The 21,542-nt window shown below is 38.8% G+C and overlaps 1 protein-coding gene across 1 annotated transcript; it reads right to left on the bottom strand.

The window, feature by feature from the left end:
- Positions 1 to 4,122: 4,122 nt before the first annotated feature.
- Positions 4,123 to 20,102, bottom strand: LOC116713063 (coiled-coil domain-containing protein 6). The gene is made up of 9 exons (XM_032552982.1): positions 19,746 to 20,102; positions 17,745 to 17,894; positions 15,437 to 15,565; positions 13,564 to 13,667; positions 12,659 to 12,819; positions 10,912 to 11,068; positions 8,877 to 8,977; positions 7,854 to 7,975; positions 4,123 to 5,608 (listed from the first exon to the last, which is right to left on the bottom strand). Exons 1-9 carry the CDS (start codon positions 19,998 to 20,000, stop codon positions 5,402 to 5,404), a joined length of 1,386 nt encoding a protein of 461 aa, XP_032408873.1. The 5' UTR covers positions 20,001 to 20,102; the 3' UTR covers positions 4,123 to 5,401.
- Positions 20,103 to 21,542: the final 1,440 nt, after the last annotated feature.

Below are 21,542 nucleotides of genomic sequence, written 5' to 3'. Positions count from 1 at the left end.
TCCCTGTCACTGCTGGGAAAAAGAAACAAAAAACATTCCCACAGCACTACGCTGGGACGATCTGTTCAGGGCGAATGTCAATAAAACACATTCAATGGGGTGGAAATACATTTTGCAGGGCTTTGCGTCTTCTTGTTTCCTTTTCGCTGTTAAGGTGTGAGGTGAGGGGGGAACTCCTCTTTGTCACTCTACGTCATAAAATTATATCACCCAAAGCGATTGTCCCTGTTCTCAAAAAAAAACCTATCGTCAGACACAGCGCGCAGCATTGTCAGCAGAACACGCTGAGGAGAAGGGTTGTAAATAAAAGCGGTGAGAATAAACAACCAGTCGAAACGAGGACATGGGAGATAAAAAGGCATAAATAGGAGGACATTTTGGAGGGATGAATGGAGAGAAAAGTGCAAGTGGGTTTCAAGATAAAGACTTTCTTGGATCTTTGATGCGTTTCCCCATAACTGAGGTCAACTGCCAAGAAGGGTGTTAGTGAAAAGGTTTAGCCTCCATAATCCCCATTTAATTGTACTTTATACTGGCATTTCACTGACCAGTGCCTCCAGACCAGTTTCAACTAGATATAGGCCTAGAGCACGTCGGGGATATGGTGGAACAAATTCAGGGGAGTTTTTAGAGTGGATTATTAACCGATTCTGGAATTAATGTCGGCTGTGAACTTCAATGGGTCATTAATCCTGACAGCTTATTGACCCGTGAGTTTTAGGTTTAAGGCCATGTAATGTTAATGGCGGACAGCTACATTTTGGTTACTTAATCCATTTTCTAAAGTGTCCTAGTAATATCAAATTTTTTAATTTAGTAGCGTTAAAAGCTACTGAAGTTCAGTTAGATTACCTGGGAAAAAAGAGTCAAACTGTCAAGGGAGTTATACTCTATAGATTACTGCAGTTATTATTTGTCTTTGATCAACTCCAGTTTGCAAACTTCAGTGTTTTTCCACATTAGGCATTTTATAGATTTTAAAGTTTTTTATATGGTGTATTTAATTTGCATTTATGTCTATTTATTTGGCACTAATTATGGACAAGTCCTTTCAGTCTTTTGTTAAGAAATAAATCTTAATTTCACAAGCCAGTGAAAAGATTTGCAATTGTGAAGCATCATCTGGCAAAAGATGCCAACATATTACGTTGAATTTGCTTTGACTCTGTGTACTGCAAAAGCAAATTTTAAATGGGAAGAGATCTCCAGTCAAGGATTATGGACAAAATTAAATAAGACTTTAAATTGAAATAATTCAGAAATCTGAATGATGACGTATAACTACAGAAATAGCTAAATATTTAAATATACAGGAAAAAAAGAAAGCAAAGATAAAGGGAAGAAAGGTACAATCAAAAGAATCAACTGAAGAGCCAAGAAATGTTTCCACAAACATGTTTTAAAATCAGAGAGTTCAGTTGTTAACGTGTACTAAAGTCTCTCAGATGTCCTCTTACTGTAAAATGCACACTAGTAAACATGAACATGGATCATTTTTGTTCTAATCCAGGGAGGATCTACATTCCCATCATTTATTACGTGAGATGACGTGATATTTTGAGTAGCCTACTTCTTTTTGCCTAGGACTTTTGTGAGACCTGAGAAGCAGCAGCCTGCTGTTCTTTCTTGCGAGAGGTCGGACAGTTGAACGCCCCCCCGCGATCTGGATAAATCTCTCCAGTCCGGCAGCCTGGTTCCAGAGAGCCGTAGGGGTGAAAAGGTGACTTCAGCACCCAACATGGCCACCTGAGCCTCCAGCCTAGATTCCTGCTTGGATTAGTTCAGGTTACTGAGATAACGCGGCAACATCATAAAAAAACTCGGGACACGGAATACACTTTAACTTGCTTCACAACTCTCAGCAAGTCTTTATAGAGGAAAACATAATTATATCACGCCTAGAGTGCAGAGTATGGTTTTGCTTCTGGTGAGCTTCAACCAGGGGTGTGTGTGCGTGTGTAAATGAGCTACATTTACCTGGACTAAACTAATGGAAGCCTAATGTGTCTCATTCTTGTATTTTTTCCCCCCTCGCACATGCTGTTATTACACCCACATTACAAAGGTTTACGGAGTTTAATGATCCTGGGATGATTGATTTATAGAAACCACTCCTCCAGCATCCAGCCAGTTAGAACCAGTTTAAACATTGCCGACTACATGAAAATTAGATGCTAGCACAGGGGAAATGTCTTGACCGAGTGCGGCCGGGAATATCACATGATTTGGTTATATAACAATAGATAAATATCAAAGAGTAACTGATTCCATATGTGTTTTTGTCTAGCAGTGCGGAAAGGAATGCCACCCTGCTGGTCTTTGCAGGCACCAGTTTGGTCCCCAATGTAATAAGAGATTTGAATAAATCTGTTAAATTTAGGTCGCTTGACATGTGATCATGAGCGCTTTAATGTGCCACGTGATTTCTGAAATCAAGGTCCAGCTTACTGTTTATTACCATTTTAATTTCAAAAATTCAATCACAGGTATGTTCACCTTTTTCCACTACATTGTTGAATTGTTTTTTTTCCCCGCCAATAGTTCAACTCAACAAGTAAGTCATGTTAGACTCCACTGGAATGAAGATAACTCTGTTAATTATTGCTAATTTGACTGATTATGTAGCTAATGAAAAAACCCAAACTGTTTTCAAGCAATTACAATATACAAGACCAATAAAAGATTTATTTTAAGACTGTCATGGCCCACACCATTGTGAGGAACATTGATTACTTTACAATTACCCAGCACAGTCACTGACCTCCTCTACAAGGCAGTTAAGCCATATAAGGGCACTGCCAAAACAAAAAGCTGTTTTTATTTTAGCAAAGCCTATTAGAGGAATGTTGAGTAGAAGGAGGAAGTAGGGAAGACACAGGTGCACAAGCCACAGAGAAAAATGCAATTTTACAAGGATTGTGAAGCAAAGTCCTTTCAAAAATTTGAGGGAAGCTGGACAAGATGCTGGCCACAGCTGGAGTCTGTGCTTTAAGAGCCACCAGATCCAGATGCATCCAGAACATGGGATAGAAGCAATTCATTGAGTTAATCGACCTCTCAACCAGAGAAAATCTAAGAAGTATTTTATTTGAGGTAAGGAGAACTGGACTGAAGCCCCTTGGTTCAAAATCCTATTTTTAAATTAAATTCTGCCTTTCAAGGTCCCAGAATGAAGAGCCACAGAATGCAAATGGCAAGTTCCCGAAATGAGTGACGGTTTGGGTCATGTCCCCTGCTGATGTCGGTCCATTATTTTATCACGTACTACCTCAGTAGTCCTGTCTACCTGGTAAATGTAATATGTCATACTTCCTTCATTGACAAGCTTTACGAAGATGTTTTTCCATTTTCCAACAGGACTTGGAACCTGATCACAAGTGCATATACTACAAGCACCTTTTTCTTCTGTAGGTCAACATTTCTATTTTTATTGGTGTTTTATGATTATAAGGAACTGAATTGCAGGTTTTCGCTAGCTATAAATCATAATTAAGTATTTTATTCAGATCTTTAAATGCATAAAGAAAAAATTTAGAGCAAGACATTTAAGCAGATGTCTTGTCAAACATATGTGAATCTTTGGGCTGTTTATGGTTTTATGAATTAGAATTAATGGCAAGCAAATTAAGGTAACTCAAGATATTACTAATGTCAATTGTATTTATTATTTTTTTCTATCCCTTCATCTCTGGACATCAAAAGAAATTTTAACATAGCAGCACCTGGAACAATGTTTTTGACACAAAATCCAAGAGAGAAACTTGAGTGAAGATGTGTCCAAATGTATAACGAAACCAAACGTAATTTAAAGCTGTTGTTGAAAATCTGGATGCATCAGAGATGTTTCGAGCCTTTTAAACTGAAGACTTATTAAGACCCTGCAGGAATCCTGTCAGACCAATACCATTGGTCTGACAGGATTCAGACCATGTCTTATTGAAAAACAATGACTTCAATGAACAAAATTAGAAATTTACACACAACTTGCAAAGTAAAAGCTGCTTTAATGTTACCGAACCATAACGGCACTAGGGTCTAAAACGGACTCACCTGTCGTACAGCGCTGGACATTTACTAAGAATCCCCTCATCAGAAGCATTGTCTTTGTACAGTATCACATTGGGCTTTTAGATGGTGCAGATTTATTTAAGGCACAAACATTCTCCATCAATTACTGTTAGAATGTAAGATATGCTAACTTCCACAAAGAAACATTACAGGCAGGCTAAATACACAGTGATCTGATAAATATGTGCATAAAAATCAATGGATTTTTGCCTAGGAAAACTCATAACAGACGGCTGTAATTGGGTTGCTTTTTATACCCTCACAGGATTACAAACAAGAAGCAATTGCCCATAAAACTGACAAAGCAGGTGTCGTCATGTCAAGAGCTTTAATCATACATAGAAATTTAGTCAACAGTACCATTCAGTCAGAATGCTTTAGCAGTATGTATATTTAGTGTAAAGAGACTTATGCTTTTTTTTTCTTTTTTTTTCTGATGAGAAATATCCATTAGGATGATAGAAGCTTTCAGAAATACACCAGCTAGAGAGATCAGAGAGAAGACTGAGTACATGACTAAGCTGCAACACCTTGGACTATATTTGGTGACATTTATCTCTGGTTTATGTACCAGTGTCCATCTTCATGGATGCTTTTTTTTTTTTTTCTTTTTAAACTTTCGTTTTAAACTCAAGGCTTTCGGGAACTAAAGTAACTGCATTGCAGGCTCTGTTTTGATCCAATGCCCTGTTAACGGAGAACATCCTTCCACGACACTTTTTGAGGACCTAATCAAAGCCACGATTAACTTGGAGTCATGATGACACGGCTTAGAAGACAACAGGGGAGAACTGGAGTGCAGGAAATTACTGCTATGTCGTATTATAGGCATGAAAAAAATAACCATCTATCAATCCATCCAGTTCTCTAGCTGTACATCCACTGATCCAAACATCCAACCTATAATAAAACACCACCATGAAACACACTAACTGTGCCGTTTGTGCTATCTTAGAAGCGCCACAACAACTCCAACCAGCTAGAGTCCCAAACAAAGAACATAACAGGTACGAGACAGAGGGTGGAACAATTATCCTACAAATCCCAGAAGCTTTTATTCTGAAATCCATCCATTCCTTTTGAGAGTAACTAAATAACGCCACGTGTGGGTTTGGCTGCTGCCATCACTGAGGCCGAGTTTGCCTTCTTGTTTCCTTTTCCCTCCGAAACATCTGAAGCTGCGTCTTGTGGACTTTTGTTAAGAGTAAGAAACTTCACTTCCAGAGCTGGTAATGATGGAAGTTGCAGCGGTAGCATCGTGGCAATCAATGCGCAGTCATGCGCAAAGACAAAGAGACTTCGTGTGTGTGTGTATGCGCGGGCGTGTGTGGCGTTAAGGCTGGGAGGGAGGCGGTTGTGGTGGTGCTGTCGCTGCATGCTGTGACATGGCTGCTGGGGAGGACATGGACTGGACCATGGGCTGGGCTGGTGGGGGGAGTGGCGGCTGAGCCTGCTGGGCCCCTGAGTGCGTGTTGGGAGAGGGCGGTGGAGTTGGACGTTTGAATTTGTCAGGACTGGTGCTTCTTCTTGGGGAGGGCCTCTGAGAAAGAAAGAGAAAATAAATATGAGTTATGTTTGTACAAACGGACAAGAAGACAGAATTGTGGCTAATCGAAGAGGAGACTTGGGAGTTTTTTTAGGGCTAAAAGAATATTAAGACTTCTGATCTCACAAGGTTTGCCCCTGCTCTGACAACCGATCCAATGAATGGGTCAGATTCTGCAGAACTTAATGGATACCAGCTCCCCGAGGATCATGGTTTGACATTCCTGGAGGAAAGTGCTTTAACACTGTAAAAAAGGAGCAGGAACATTGTTTCCAGATATGCAGACCACTAAAAGGAAATGGGAGGTTTTAATCTTTCAGACAGGATCATTTTGAAGCTCAACGCCTCAGAGTCTGGGTGGAGATTCTGACATGTGGTGAGAAAGAAACATGGATGCATGCAGGGTGTGTTTTAGGGTCCAAAAATTTTTGTTTCGTATTTAATTAGGAAATGATAACTAACTCATTCACAATTTTACCAGGAACTTAACTTTAGTAAAAGAAATAGAGTGCTCTACCTGAACTTACTGTAGATTTATTTTCTGATTGTACATATATACACACGCACACCCCCACGCACTATTTGGAAATTAATTTAACATAAATATTTTGCTCCTGTTTCAAAGGGATTTTTAACCAAAGACAAACTGAATGCTAATAATATATTGTGGCCAACATAGGTAGGAGTTGGTAAATGGAGTCAATGTGTAGAAAGAATTTAAAAAGTTACACTTCTACAGTTTAAAATCCTTTCAAAGAGAAGCTAAAAAAGTGTAAATGTGACCAGAGCTGTTCCTACATTGCTCATCATGGGAATCTCAGTCATCATTGTATGAATAACAACATTTAAGCCACATCTTAAGACCAACAGTGTTGATATGTTGCAATCATGACAGAATATAAAGATACAATAGCTGATAAGGGATTGTTGCTTCCCCAGAACAAACACTTGCAATAACCAGCTCATTAAAACATCAACTGAGTCATAAACAGTTGTGTAAACAGGGTACGCTCATTTTGCTATCAACTTGTTGAAAACATGAACATGCTATCGACTTGACTTTAGATCATTTATGAGCTGCAGAAAGTACAATCCACATCAGCAACAGAGTGCAACCATATTAGAACCAAGACCAAAAGTTTTCTCTGCCAGGTTTTAGTTCGAAATATTTGACTGCAGAACTATATGAAAAGTGGTTTGTTCCTGACAGGCTGGTGCTACTTTATGTCTGAACTGAGGCTGCAATTATGTCTATTCAAAACATCTGCATGTGAAAACCTCCTGCGTGTAAATTACATTCGAGAGGCAGAAAATACCTTTACAGTCATTGTTCCAAATAAGAATTGTATAGCTTGAGGTCTTGCGACTAGTGATTTAACAAGCATTAAAACAATTTACTGAGGTCTGTGACATCCTTTGTTCAAAAATCAAGAATATTTCAGTACCAGAGACCATTTATTTAACGTGGTTTTTACAGACAGTTGCTTTGTATCTGAAAGGAGCCTAGTATGCTCCCTGGCTGAGCTTTTGGAGATGGTGGTGGTCCACATCAATTACTCAAATCCTCGAAGAGATACTTCACTACTCAAACATTAGACACATAAACCCTAAGAGCACATTAGCGATCAACAGAGTCAATCTTATAGTCAAATAGTCAAAGACTGAAATTAGGCCAGGGACAGTTGGTAATGACAAATTACAAGCTATCATTTCTTTGCATTTAAAGAAAATCTCAAAAGGGACAATATAAAATGTTTTAAATAAATGCACTCCTAATTTAAACCTATTTAAATAATCCTGGATGTTAAACTAGAATTTATATTTTGCCATCTAAACATATCTTAGCTGAATGTACATAAAAGTACTATTTTAAACCTGCTGTAATGGGATATTTTTATGATCTAAAAAGTGTACATGTTGATTTTTGTTTACTGTTGCTTTCTATTTTATTATCCACATCTGTAAACGATAAACCAGAGTAAAACAAAGTCGGTATTTAAAGACTGATGTCATGTTTGCTTTAGTAGCTCAACAAACTTGAATCAATGAACGAGCCAATAGCAGGCTGCTGTAAAATTTGATGACATGTTGAGGAGATCATTCAAACTTTTGAATCTGCTGTGTTAAAGCAGAAACATACAAAGCACACTCGCCCTTTAAGACTGGAGGTCAACACTCTCCTAAGAGCTCCACCAATATTTTAAAGAGTTGGGGACAATAACTTGTGCATGTTACTTACTGTTACGGCATGAGAGGAGCTTCCGTGGATGTGCAGGGCGGGGGTGTTGTAGTGGGAAATGGCAGCTCTGGACAGCGTTGCTGGAGGGGTGAAGCCGACTGTGTGAGTCCCATATGAGAGCCCTGGAAGAGAAGGTGGAGTGAAATTTAGAGTAATCTCCCATTTGGAGCGATATTTAAACCAGAGAAATGGAAGTGAATAGCTGCATGTGTTTAAATTATTTAATTCGATATTCTTGCTTCATTTCACATTTTGTGTTTGGTAGGAAGATGTCAAAGTTGGTCAAATTGTAGTAAGCAGCACCAAACGGAGATGAGTTTGCTGCTATTAATTTCTTTGTTGGCTCCGATCTTTTGCAAAATCTGAATTACAGACTACTGAAAGTAAGGCGACTCTGAAGACATCTTTACTGTGAGAGCAACAGTAAGTCGTAAATTTGACCTTTCAACAAATGCTGATGGCTGGTACCAGATTCCAATGTCACAATTCCAACCCAATGGAGTTGTGCAAGACAAAAGCTATAAATTCAGCAGGAACACTGCGAGCTATGCATGACTGGTGACCTGAACTGCACTTTGAGAACTGTAAAAAGCAACACTAATACCTATAAACTAGGGTTGGCAAAATATAGCACTAAATCACCTGACTACACTCGACTCTGTTTTGCCAACCCCTGTCAAATCTTTCAATGACTGGTTGTGTGTTCAAACTGTTTTGGTTTTATTGCAACTTTCACTAGTAAATATAGCTTTTCTTAGTTTAAACTATACTGAAACCGGGTTCAGTAATGCATTTGAAAGATATTAAAGATATAAAATTAAAAATAGGTTTTCTAGTCCAAAAGCCCTTGAGGACGTATCTTCAGTCAGATGAAGATCAGATACCTTGTTTATGAATGTTTGCACCATTTTAGACACAGAACAATTACCATACAATCTTTGTCACAAAGATAAAACTTGGATCAAAGATAAAAGTCACAATAATTGACATCAAAGGTGCTTTTTATTGATGTTTTGTCCTCACCAGGTGATATGGGTCGACTGGAGCTGGGGGAAGGAGTGTAGGGGATGGGGCTGGACACGGTCCTCGCTCGCAGGCCTTGTGCAGACATCTCATTAAAGTACCTGAGAAAAATCAGACAACCTTATGAAAACCTGCGAAAAAACATATAAATGCATAAACTGACTGAGTTATAAAGGCAGAAAGCCATAAATGGAGAAACTGGAGTTAGATTAGTGGTATGACAGGTAAACAGGAAGATCACTTTCAAGTCAGTCTGAAGCAAGACAGATTGTAGATGTGATCATAGATGCTCAATGTGATATGGGTGTAATATTGCTAAGCTACAATAAACATACAAGTTTCTATTGATTTTTCAATACAGATCCAGTCTAAGTCTGTCCATTTGGATGTATCCTTAATAATACAGAATTATGTGACTGGTTTTTGCTATCTTATGTTACAGCTCCCAGTCATAAAATCGACAACCCATGACCTAGAATGATTTGGTTTACTTTCAGTCGGTATCATGGTATCATGTGTTCTCCACACCCTGTGGTGTCAAAGATGTGTCGCACCCTAAAATTCAAACACCCAGCAGACACCTGAAGCCAGGAAAATCTAATGTTGTATTGTTTGGTGTTATTTTTAACTCTGAAGTAGCTGCACAAATGGCAGGCAACACGGTCCTGCATGTTGTAGCACTTTTGCCAATGAACCAGTAAATGTTTTTTTGTGTGAAGGAGTTCTGCATAGTTTGTGGTCATTGTATTAGCATGCTAACAGCTAACAATCCCTTAATGCCCCAATCAGTTCGATAAAGCAGACATTGTAGACTTATAAACAAAGCAGGAAATCACCTGGACTCCAAGTATTTTAGTTTAGCTCCTAGTAGAAATATCTACAAACACTTGGAATAGGACAAAAACAAACTTACAAGGAATATGTTCTGCAAGATACAGGAGCTTGTTTCAAGTCAGTCACTTTTTAAATGTAAAGGTGACAACTAATTGACTTTTAAAGCGAGTTTTAATGCAACTTTGCTTTAAAAGTGTTATTTACCAAATAATGCAAAGTTGACACCTTTAATGCAATTTTCATGCAAATAGTTTCATTTGCAATTTTTTTTTTTTTGGACTTACATCAGTTTAATGCTTTCTTACAAGTGAAAGAAAGCACTTCTTTCTTCACGAGCATGTTTCACGGACATGCCCGTGAAACTAGCATGTTTCACGGGCATGTCCAATATGCCCGTGAAACTAGCATTTTTTTAATCTTCAGTTTATTCAGGTTTAATTGGCAGGACCAGTCGCCCAGTTTCTGCCACAGAAAAACATCCCTACACTTTACTGAAGGGAAACTACCTTAACATGTCCACCTGGCCACTCTTACATAAAGGCCTTTTGGTGGAGTCAATTATCAATGGCTCACCTCCTGGGTGGTTTTATCTCTGAAAAACAAACACTGGCACTCTGGCTAAGTGGCCACTGGGTTCATGGTTGCCTCTGAGGGTTCAACATAATTAATCCTGAAAAAGGTGAATGACTACTCCTCACATTCAATCTAGTTAAAAGAATTTTCATGTCACAGATTTCATGATTGTATTTATGAAAAGCACTTTACAATTATGCACTATTTTGTGTTAATCACATAAAATCCTGTTAAAATACTCAGAACTTTTCAGCCTCAAATTGTAACAAGACAGAGGTTTGGTCTTCTGCAAGTTACTGCACAAGTTCCACCTTAAAAAGAGAGGAAGCCAAATTCAAGTGTTTGGTGCCAAGTTGTAATCTGAACAGCAGTCTTGCATTGTTATTCATCTTTGTTTTGATTTTCAATCTCTTCAAACTAGCAGGTTTAATGACCCGTTGTTTAATTTACGATGTTCAAACTAAACGCCAACAAGTTAAATGCTTTCAAAACTTTGGTCAGGACTCTGATGAAGAATATCTGACGTATCTATTGAAGTAACTGGTGGATATAATTTTGTACACCAGTAGAAGTCAGAATTACTCTGACCCAAGTGGCAACCTTTACTGTGGCATATTGCACCTTTTACCTCTCATCATCCATCTCCAGACTGGACTCGCTCTCTGACAGCTGCCGGCACAGCGCCTCCCTGCGCTCCATTTCCCTCTGAAGCTTTCTCTGCAATCGAATGTTCTCCTCCCGCATCTGCCGCTCCTCCTCTATGTACTGCGCACGCTTCTCCGTGTCTAGACAGACAAAAAAGGGAAAAAAACATGAGATTTTTTCACAGATATAATACAGGGTGGTCAAATACAGAACACCTGAAGCAATATTCAGTTAGTCGAACCAGCACACAAAAACAGAGATACCCGAACAATGGCACACTGTGTTCCAGTATTCTCACAAAATAACCCAGTTTGTGCATTACAATGTTTTTGTTTTCCCTACAAAGTGGGTCAATGCCAGTCTTGGATAACACAGCTGGTTATAAGACAAGCAAAGAGGAATGTCATGGCAGTCTTGTTGTGAATGTCTTTCACCAAGTTTGTTTACATCTCCCCCTAGTGGTAAAAAAGCAGAAAGATACAATCCAAAGTCTACCTTGCTTTGCATCCAGTCTGTTTTACTGATGCTTAACAGAGTTCAGCATTTCTACAGTGATTTTTCTCACACATGTGGCATGATGTCACCTCTGCTTCCTGTGTAAAAAATGACCCACAGCTATTTTATGGAGAATTTATCCCTGCTTTACCCCTGCTTAAAATGTTGCTCCTTAAGATGAAAGATGAATAGTCTTAAAAAAAAAAACAAAAAAAAAACAGTATCTACTTGTGACACAAAAAAACTAGAGTTAAAAAACCCCATATAATTCTGATTGGTGCATGTTTTTTAAATAACCTATCCATCCTTTATTGTCTGTATGGCTGCCGAGGCATACATTATACAATACCATTAAAGACATGGATAACCTTGAACAGATTATCATTCAAACTATCCCCTGTAACAGTAGAGAAGAGATTCCAGTACTTTATAATACAATATATCATAAAACCTTAACTGGAGTCCACTGAAAACAAATATCTAAGTTAAATATTTCCATTCAAAACATTTACAGATGATGTAGATGCATAAGTCGATCAGCTGTTACAATCACTGCATCGGCTTTGTTGTCACCCGGCCATGAAACAATTTCCAAATCACTCGCAGCAATCTCTGGTGATTCAAACTTCCTCACTTACCGTGGGACTTTTGTAAAAGTTTGCCAACAGCTAGAGTTGGGAAAGCAAAAATGCTGACTGTGGGATATAAAAACAGTACAAATAAAAACATCTTTGCAACTTTTTCAGCTTTGTTTAAAAAAAAATCTCTACAGAGAGAGATCCCTCCCCAAAGCAAACACCTTTGATTGCGAGTTTTCATAAACCACTATTTGTTTACTTTAGTTATTTATTTTAACCGTTTTCATAGTGACGTCAACATTTTCAAATGTGTGCTTTTTGATAAGGCTATAATAATAAAGTGAAGACAAAACACTGGTTACCTTTTTAAAATAAAGACCGGAGATAAACCCTATTTAAAAAGGTCAGTTTTATAGACTTTCAGTCACAACATTGGTTTATTGCATCCAGAGAAGCTCGAGGTCATGAAGCTGAAACAAACCTAATGCCATGAAACAAGACACATTGTTCTCAATGGTCTTTGTGATACCAGATAAAACAGGGCAGAACAAACTCTTCACCTTCGTTTACATGAGTTAGTTTTACTAGTCATTAAATTATCAAGGAAGGCCAACTTACACACCTTGGATCATGTGATGGAGGAGAGTGAAAACTTACGCTGCAGCTCCGTGGTGCGCAGGCTTTTCTTGAGTCTCTCCACCTCGTTCTTCAGGAAGCGGATATGCCGCATCATGTTCTCCGGTGAGTCTATTTCCATGGAAACGTCTCTTGGAGATGGAGGAGCCGATACGGGCTGGTCCAACTTTTCCTGAAGAATTCTAGTTTAAAAGAAAGATACAATGTTAATTTAGAAACATAGATGCCATAGATGCTTTAATAAAAACAAAACAAAAAAAACCATTTAGCTTAAGCAACTTTTACAGAACATATGAATAGAAAAGGACTTTACACAAATGTGCTCTCTATTGATGTCTGATTATAATTTGCCTAAAAATATTTGTTTTTTTGTTTCAAGACTTGAAAAATAATTTGTTACAGAAATTGTGATTTTAATTAGTGCAACTCTGCCCATTGGCATTAAATGAATCTACTTTTAGAAAGAAATGGGCTTGTAAATTTAAAGTAGATTTAAAATTACATTTGTACTAATAAAAACAGTTAATGTTAAGTAAATATAATATTAACACAAAATGTTAATGTTATATTTTGCAATCTAAATAATCGACAGAGTGTGGCTTTTGCTTCTAAATAAACTAAAGTTCCCTTTGCTGTAAAATTAAAATGAACAAATATAAACAGTATTTTAATCACACGATAAACCTAATCTAGATAACCATATTCGCATTTTTTTAGGAGACACACAGTTCTGAAGTGCGGAGAACAAAACGTTCCAATAAGGAAATGTCCTGTGTATGGAAGAAACATGTCAGGTAAAATGTGCTCCAGCCTTGGTTTCATAAATTAGAACCATTCCTCACACGACAATAAAATGTTCATCTTGAAGAAGTTATCTTTTAACAATTCTGTTTACACAAAGCTGCCGAGAGACTGCAGTTTTCTACCTTTTCTCCGCCTCCAGTTTGTCCATGCGCTTCCACAGCCTGTTGACGAGGGCTTCCTGTTCTTGCTCTAATGTGTTCTCGAGGTCAATCTTCTCCCTCCTCAACTGAGAAACAGAAAAGGCAAAGAAATGGAATTCAGAGACAGAAAAACCTCTGATGTTGTGAAGCGACCATACAAAAGAAATCTATAACTCAAATCCAAGAACTACATCCTGATAAAACTGTTGCATAAAGAACCACCGTATTTTGGCCCGTCACACATTTAAGAGCACAAACATGTCAAAAAAATTACCCAGCGCCATAAATGTCCTCCATGTTCAGACTCTTGGAACATAAAAAGCCATACACACACCTTTGGGGTGGGTAGTTGAGAGTTGAAACCCCAGATCAAATCTACCCTTGGTGATGCCAATTGCTGCAAGATTGAAGGGATGGACTGTGTTTTTTTTTTTGTTTTTTTCTGGCTGCAGTGTGTACCTGTCAGTCTATAAAAGAAAAGCTCTGGCATATTGTTCCCCGAGGAAGAAGAGACTGATCTGCATCAAGGAATCGAAGACAGGAGTAATATGATAGCCTGCTGGTTTGATTGGAGCATTCACAGCGAGATTCATGAAAATAGAAACCAACTTCAGGTTTCAGGACTGGAAAGTATTTACCTCACATTGGTAAATACAAAAACAGGCATTTTGTTTTTTGTGTGGACGAAACCTGACAGATCTGTCAGAACGTCCTCATAAAGTAAAGCAAGCCGAATCAACAGTGCAGTACACAAAAAACCCGTCACCTGACTTTCAGGCTGCTGATTAATTCACAAAAACACTGAGCATGTGTTTTCCCCATATATTCAGTTGAATCCAGGTATGCTTATTGTCACTGGCCATACCCTTCAAATACTACAAATTCAAATTTTAGTCTCATCAGATCCCATGTCTCCAAAATGAAGGTCTGTGTCGTTGAGGTAATTTACAAACTAATCTGGCTGTTTATGTTCCTGTAGGAGTAATGGCTTCCTCTTCTCTGAGAAGCCTATTTAACCCTTACTAGCACGCACCTGATTTTACAGAGTGATGACACCCTCACAAGCTTTCAACTGGCATTTTCACACCATTCTAGGGCTGAAATGTACATTTTGCAACAAAACATACTAATGTCCAGGACACTGATCCATCGCCATACCAGCAAAAATACTGGGAATTAACCAAACAGAAACGTAGAAACCTGCTGTATTCTCATCTGGGTTTTTCTAAACTGTAATCTTAAGTGTGTGTAAATTTCAGAATTTGACAATAATAATCATATACTCTCTCAAAAAATGTCCAGCATGCTGATGCAATATGGTCACATTGTAGGAACTGAACTACATGGTGAAGGTTCTTCTGTTATATAGGCAGTGATGAGGGCAGCAGGCAGCTACATGACAACACAGAGAATAGCAGGGAAAGTCCTTGTACTGAGAGCTAAAGCATAGTTTTCTTCTTGCAGCCATATTCTACAATAATGCTGAGAGCAAACAGTTTATATCCTGTGAGAATGATGACTCTATTTAATTTCTGTCTGATATAAAAAAGAAAAAATAAGATTCTTTTTGTTCTTTCTGGCATCATTAAACTAAATTTATGGAGAAAAAAAAAGATTCTGCAGAGCATAATCCTTGGGGGTTTTATACATTAATCTTGAAGCTTTTTCTGTAAATACAGATAGTTAATTTTTTTTAAAAAAGACTGCTGCAGTAAAGTTCATTTCCAGCTGGGAGAGCCTGCTGCTGCCACAAATAAAAACATGTAAAGAAGAACAAGGAAAATATGCAAACATTAAAACTGTAGCTGAGCTGATAGGGGCTAATAGACGCTTTTGTCTTCAAGAATAAGCCTACCTGTTCCAGGGTTAACTGCTTCGAGATGGTTTCATTCTCCATTTTCTTAATCTTTTTCATTAACTTGTTGACCTGGAACTCCTGCTCCTGCTCCAAGTGCTGCTCCAGCTCCGCCTTCTCATGCTGGAGCTATAACAGAAAGGCAGACAAAGGAAAAAGGGGGATGAACAAAATGCATGCAATGTACAAAAACAAAAGACAAAATATGAGCAAGAGCAGCAGCCTGAATAAAGATTTATAAATTTGGCTTACATACCTGGAGTAAAACAAAATATTGTACTGAATTTGGGGACGAACTTCCCAGAGAGACAGACAGGAAAAAATTACATGGCAACCACAAAACTTTGGGCTCATGAATTAAAAACAAAACCAGGGTGCGGCCCAGCAGAGCAGATCAGAGCATCCCTGTTGTGAATTACATAACTCGCTAACCAATATGGAAAAATAATTTAAATTCACTTAATGTGAAATACTGGAAAGAGGGGGGGAAAAAGCCTTTTTATTTTGATACCTGTTCATTAGTGGAAATGTTTCCTACATTGTGGATGCTACCAATAAGCTGAATTCACACACAATTAGTTCTCAGTCCACAGTATTCATGTGAATAGAGATATTCAGTAAATAGCAGTCATTTTTAATCAACTTGCAGACTATTTTGGCTTCCGCAATGCATCCTCCCTCCTACAGTAGTCTGCAGCTACAGATTTCTCTGTTCTCATTCTTCAAAGGACATTTTATTTACCCCGTTACAACCAAATAACACATTTAGCTGTTTCTATAGTGAGTTTCTCAACACACAGGGCAGGCTTAAATTCAAAGTTGGAGACAGTCTGCTGTCCAACCAGGTTAAGACTTTAAACTGTATTTTTCTATCTCCCACATTTGACTCTGAACATTTGCTTGTTTGGTTTCATTTCAGCTAGACATTGCAGAGCTATCATATTCCAAACGGTTTTTGTTTTTTTGCCCCTGAAGCAGAGAAAACCAGATCAGAAACAATGTCACCACTGGGACTGAGAATTAAAATGTTTCCATCCATTGTGAGTCTGAAATTCTTCAAATGCAAGTTTTTAAAATGTACAAAATATCAATGTTTTTAAGTTTGGTTTGAGATTAAGGCAAATGGACAAAATTGTAAGATGTTAAAATAGCATATGTAAGTAACACCTACTTTAACTTTTGATCTGGTCACAAATAAGTTGTGATTAATAGCAATATGTAACTTATTATTCTGTCACAGCAAGTACCTTATAATTAAAGTAATTCTAATCTCCAGATAAAGGTGTAAAAGTAGCTGATTTGTTCGAAGATTTTGGTGCCTTAATTTGCAGCAAACAGGCAAGAACTGGGCAGAGAGAGAAAGGGGTTAGGGGCCAGGGGGAGATATGAGGCAAAGGTCCCAAGGTCAGGAACTGAATCCCAGGCGGCAGTGTCGAGTACTAATAGCCTGTGATTATGGGGTCTACCTCTTCGCCACACGTTGCCTCCAGCAGTAGCTCAATGAATATTGTCAGAACTTTCTTATATAAGAAGACACAAACTATTCAAGATTACAACCCAGAGCTCTACAGCCATACCTTGTGAATATTTAACAATGGTTACCTTCCACAAGCACTAAAGGAGAAGTCTACACTTCATTTAATTCAGATTTCCGGTGTGTCTGACTTTATGAATGCATTTAAACGTCAGCTCACAGAACCATGGCTGGGTTCGAATACGATGTTTGCAAACAAATATAAATATATGATTTAAGAGAAAACATGAACGCTCAACAGGTTTAATCTGGGACATGAGTGAAACAAAATACTGGAAATATTTAACAGGTAAGAAATCACCCTTCATGAAACTCCACCCTTGGTTCAGGTAAGAATCCAGGAGATCCACCTGACCAACACTGCATACAAAATGTGTTCATGTTCCTGGAAACTGCTTCTGCATCAGAAACGCATCCTGAATTATACACAATTATAAGTAGGATGTTATACCTTTACCTGTAAATACACAATATTTGGTGAAGGAACATTTTCCTTGGCCCACTTTTACATAAAGTTGGCTGAAATGGAGCACCAATTAAGTTCACTTTTGAGGCAATACAGCCAACTGAGGTGAAATTTCTAGCACCAAAATTTTTGATGGATGACAAAATGAGTTTGATACAAAAAACATGACGATGTACAAAGTCTCTAAAATTATCTTCAAGATGTGCTTAAATCATCCGCTAATGATCACTGAACAAAAACTGGTCAAAACTCTGAAAGTTTGGCAATTCTCCAAAGCCGATCCCCCGCCCGTTGATCTGATCACTCACTTGCATAAGTTTCCTCGACAGTTCATTCGTCAGAAATTCTTCTTCCTTTTCATAGTTGACTGCCAAGGTCTCCTTCTCCTTCTGGAGAGCTTGGATCTTCTTGAACAAGGTGTTGCTGATAAACTCTTCCTCCTGCTCGGCTCTTGCTTGCTGTGCAACATAAAACAAATGGGGACAGTGCCAAAGGAAACGTCAGTTAAACAGACTCTAGCAACCTGGCATGGGATAATGTTTTCATCTTTATCCTGATTAAATTGGAACAGCACAGTACAGCCGTATGTGCGGGAAGCTAAGACTCCTGCAAAGTGGATAATGTGCTAAGAAATCTGATGAACGAAATCCTCAGTAAATCATGGGATAGCTAAGGGTTTTACACATTTAAACAAATTCATATGCTATGTGCTGCCAAAGGGCTTTTCGCACTTCAAAATAAAAGAGGTAGGTAAAAATGTGTTGGTTTTTTTTGCATGCTGAAGCCCTGAATGTGACGTGACCGGTTTCATACAGGGTTCACTTTTCTACACAACAAACTCACACCTTTCTTCCGCTGACAATGTCTGCATTTGAAGCAGATAGCTTCCTTTCAGATATTTATAATGCTATGCTAACCAAAGCCCTTTAAGGGACAAGGTTGAACTTTGAGCAGGAAACATGTAAACGTTTCAATGAATCAGGAGCTTTTACATAAGTTCTGTCAAAACATGGGTAACATAAGAAAACATATGATACACCCCTCTTTTTGCTTTTGGGTTAGCAGGTCAAATAAAACAACACTCTGTATTTAATAAACACGTCAAGACAAGCAACTCCCACCATTCTTAGACTATAAACACATCAACCTACAAGTTACTGTTTAAATGGAAGTAGTCTTAAAAGGTACTTCTTCTTTTGTGTGTCTTAGTCCCTATAAAGAAAAAAAAATTAAACAAAAATTGGAAGGTCAGTACTAACACAAAAAGAAATTTCTGCATTGGTCAGTAAAGTCTCCAATCAATCAAAAAAATATTAACATTTTAATCATCTATTTTACTATAAAACTGTATGTGTAAAAAATAATTAGATGTGTCTGTAAAAAAAATAGACAGATGCTCCACCAAATCTGCCTGCAGGGAAGTCTGTAAGTCAACGAGGAAACATACTTTTCTCAAAGGAGTCAAGAGGTATTGCAGTAGAGGTCGACTTTTTAATGAAAGGAAGACTGCAGCAGGGAGGGCAAAGGAGAAGTGTGTTGGGACAGCCACGGCAGCTAACATTACAGTGATGATATGTCTGTCCTTGCCAGTCTCATTTCCCATCTCTTCTTCAATGTCCTCATGGCTAAACTGGGTTCATCAAGCAGAAACAATATGTCAACTTTTCAATACGACCGAGTCGCCCCGTATATTAGCTACACACAACTCCCGAAATTGTTAAGTGGTGAGCAGGGAGGTCGACCTGTCCATGTTAATGGCGTGGCATGCCGCTACGTCGTAAAGTTTGGCCTAAATATCCCCCACCCGTCCGACAGATCGCTTTCACATATCTACGAAGCTTGACTGATTAACCCAGCATGAAGACATACGAGGCGTCAGCATGTGCCAACATTGCTACACGGCTATTTATTAACTCAGTTACTGTATCCTTCTTGGTTATAACGTAGTGACAGTACTGTGAGTAATCAGCTAACAGACCATCAAGGTGTGGTGCACATGTTCGTCCTGGAGCTTTTTAGCAAGCCAAAGCACAACAAAGCAAAGTAGCTGCCAGTCATTGCCCAACCACCTGGCAAACGCTACCCCGCTGGCTTACTTAGCAACAAGCTAACTATTAGCAAAGCTAGCAAAACATCCAAGAGTTGTGCTCATTTTTGAGTAATATCACCACATAGCGCCCCGAATTTGTTAGCTAGGACCAGCCCCCACTAAATAAATACCACCAGCCACAGCTAACTTGCTGACAAATGCAACATACTTGGTTGCATGAGAACAGCGTGTAGCTAGTTAGCTGGCTAACGTTACTCACAATGGTGACGCTAGCTTTGCGGAGGTCCCGATTCTCCTCCTGCAGGGCTTTGCACTTTAGTTTAAACGTCTCAAGCTCAATTTTCAGAACTTTGTTCTCTTGCTGCAACGATGCAAGGCGGTTCGTCAGTTCCTCCAGGCGAAACTGTGAAATGACTATACTTGGTTTCCCAGAATTGGAAGCGGAGGATGACATCGGGGTGGCCGAGCTGCTCCCCGCTCCGTCGGTGTCGCTCTCGCTCGCGCTGTCCGCCATGGCTGTGCGGCAGTAAGTGGAGAGGGAAGGAAGGGAAGAGGCTGCTCCAGCAGAAAGCGTGAGGGGCGAGTACGGCAGAACGGTACACGATGTGACCTTGCCCCGGCGTGCCGACATAGCGACCCCACCAGGATGTCTCCAGTACTGCATAGTGAATGGTACATTTTGCTGAGACATTTTAATTTCACAAAGTAGAGCCTTCAGTTCTTTCTGTTTGTAAAATATAAGATATAAGTGTTCTTGCTTACGCCTAAAAAAAGTCAATATTCTTTATTCTTATGTCATGTGCTACAATATAAACTTGAGTTTCAAGGTCCCAGATAAAATACATCTGTCAAGAGATCTAATCATTTACCCATGTTTATGGAGAAAACTAAGTTTATCAAAAGGGAACATACCTTTGATCAGTGTACAGTAATTATTTCTGGCCTGTGTCAATGTAAGGATTGCTTGATGACAAACGGCAGAAAATGTATTTTGTGTGTGTGTATTTTCACCAAGCAAATAAAGACTTAACAAAACTCTCTCCAGTGACACAGTTTGAACTGTTGATAAAATTCAGCCCAGCGTCTACAGAAATGCTTACATATGTGGTTCATGTCAATGTAACACCCACATGCATGGCAGAATTTCAAAGTTTCTGAGGAATCCCAGCAGAACATTGACCAATGTATCAAACTGCCCCTGCCACATTATCTTCCCTCAGCTGGCATGTGCAAACATTACACACAAACACAAAGAATATGCGACAAATCAGATCAGGTCACTTTGTTCCACTGCTCTTCCATTGCTTTGTAAGCTTCTGATAGGTTTATTTCAATATCTGAGTTTATTTACATCTGGGTGGTTTTTACGACAGAACCTCAAACACACCGAATCTTTGAGTGGAATCATGAAAAACCACCAGATTTCTTGTTCAATAAACATTTTTGTGTCATCAATCCAAATAACTTTATTCCAGAAATAGTGATACTCGTCTCTGTACTGCCTGACGTATTGTAAGTGGGATACTCTGTGGCATTTTTGTGGTAATGTCTTTCTTCTGGTGACTCCACCATGCAGCCCATTGTTCTTCAAAGACATTCTTATTGTGCATCTTGAAACAGCCACACCACTTTTATTTTGCTGTCTTGTATATCAGCTGAAGTTATTTGTGAGGTTTATTTTGCATACCAAACATTGTTTTGGCATTTGTTGCTGAAATATTTGTTCATCTGCCTGATCGTGCTTTGGTTTCAACAGAATCCCTCATTTTCCACCTAGAGTTCGAACACTAATGACTGGTATTCTCAGTTCCTTGGGCATTTTTTTTCCCAATATCTTTTCAGTTCTGTTATTTTCCCCCCACAGATCATTCGACAATTCCTGTACTTTCCCCATGACTCAGAAACTCAAACCATCAATGCAGCACTGCATGGAAGACACAAGGGTCTGTTAAAAGTCCAGAAACGCACTGGGTTTCTTTTATAAACTGGTTGCAAGCAAACAGTTCATAGGTCAGGATGGTTGCCTTTAAGCCCATTTGTGCCAACTTGAGTGCAT

The sequence above is a fragment of the Xiphophorus hellerii genome, chromosome 22 (genome assembly GCF_003331165.1).
Source record: "Xiphophorus hellerii strain 12219 chromosome 22, Xiphophorus_hellerii-4.1, whole genome shotgun sequence".
Classification (NCBI taxonomy): Eukaryota; Metazoa; Chordata; class Actinopteri; order Cyprinodontiformes; family Poeciliidae; genus Xiphophorus; species Xiphophorus hellerii.
The sequence above is the reverse complement of the archived record's forward strand: the minus strand, read 5'-3'. Positions and strand labels throughout refer to the sequence as shown.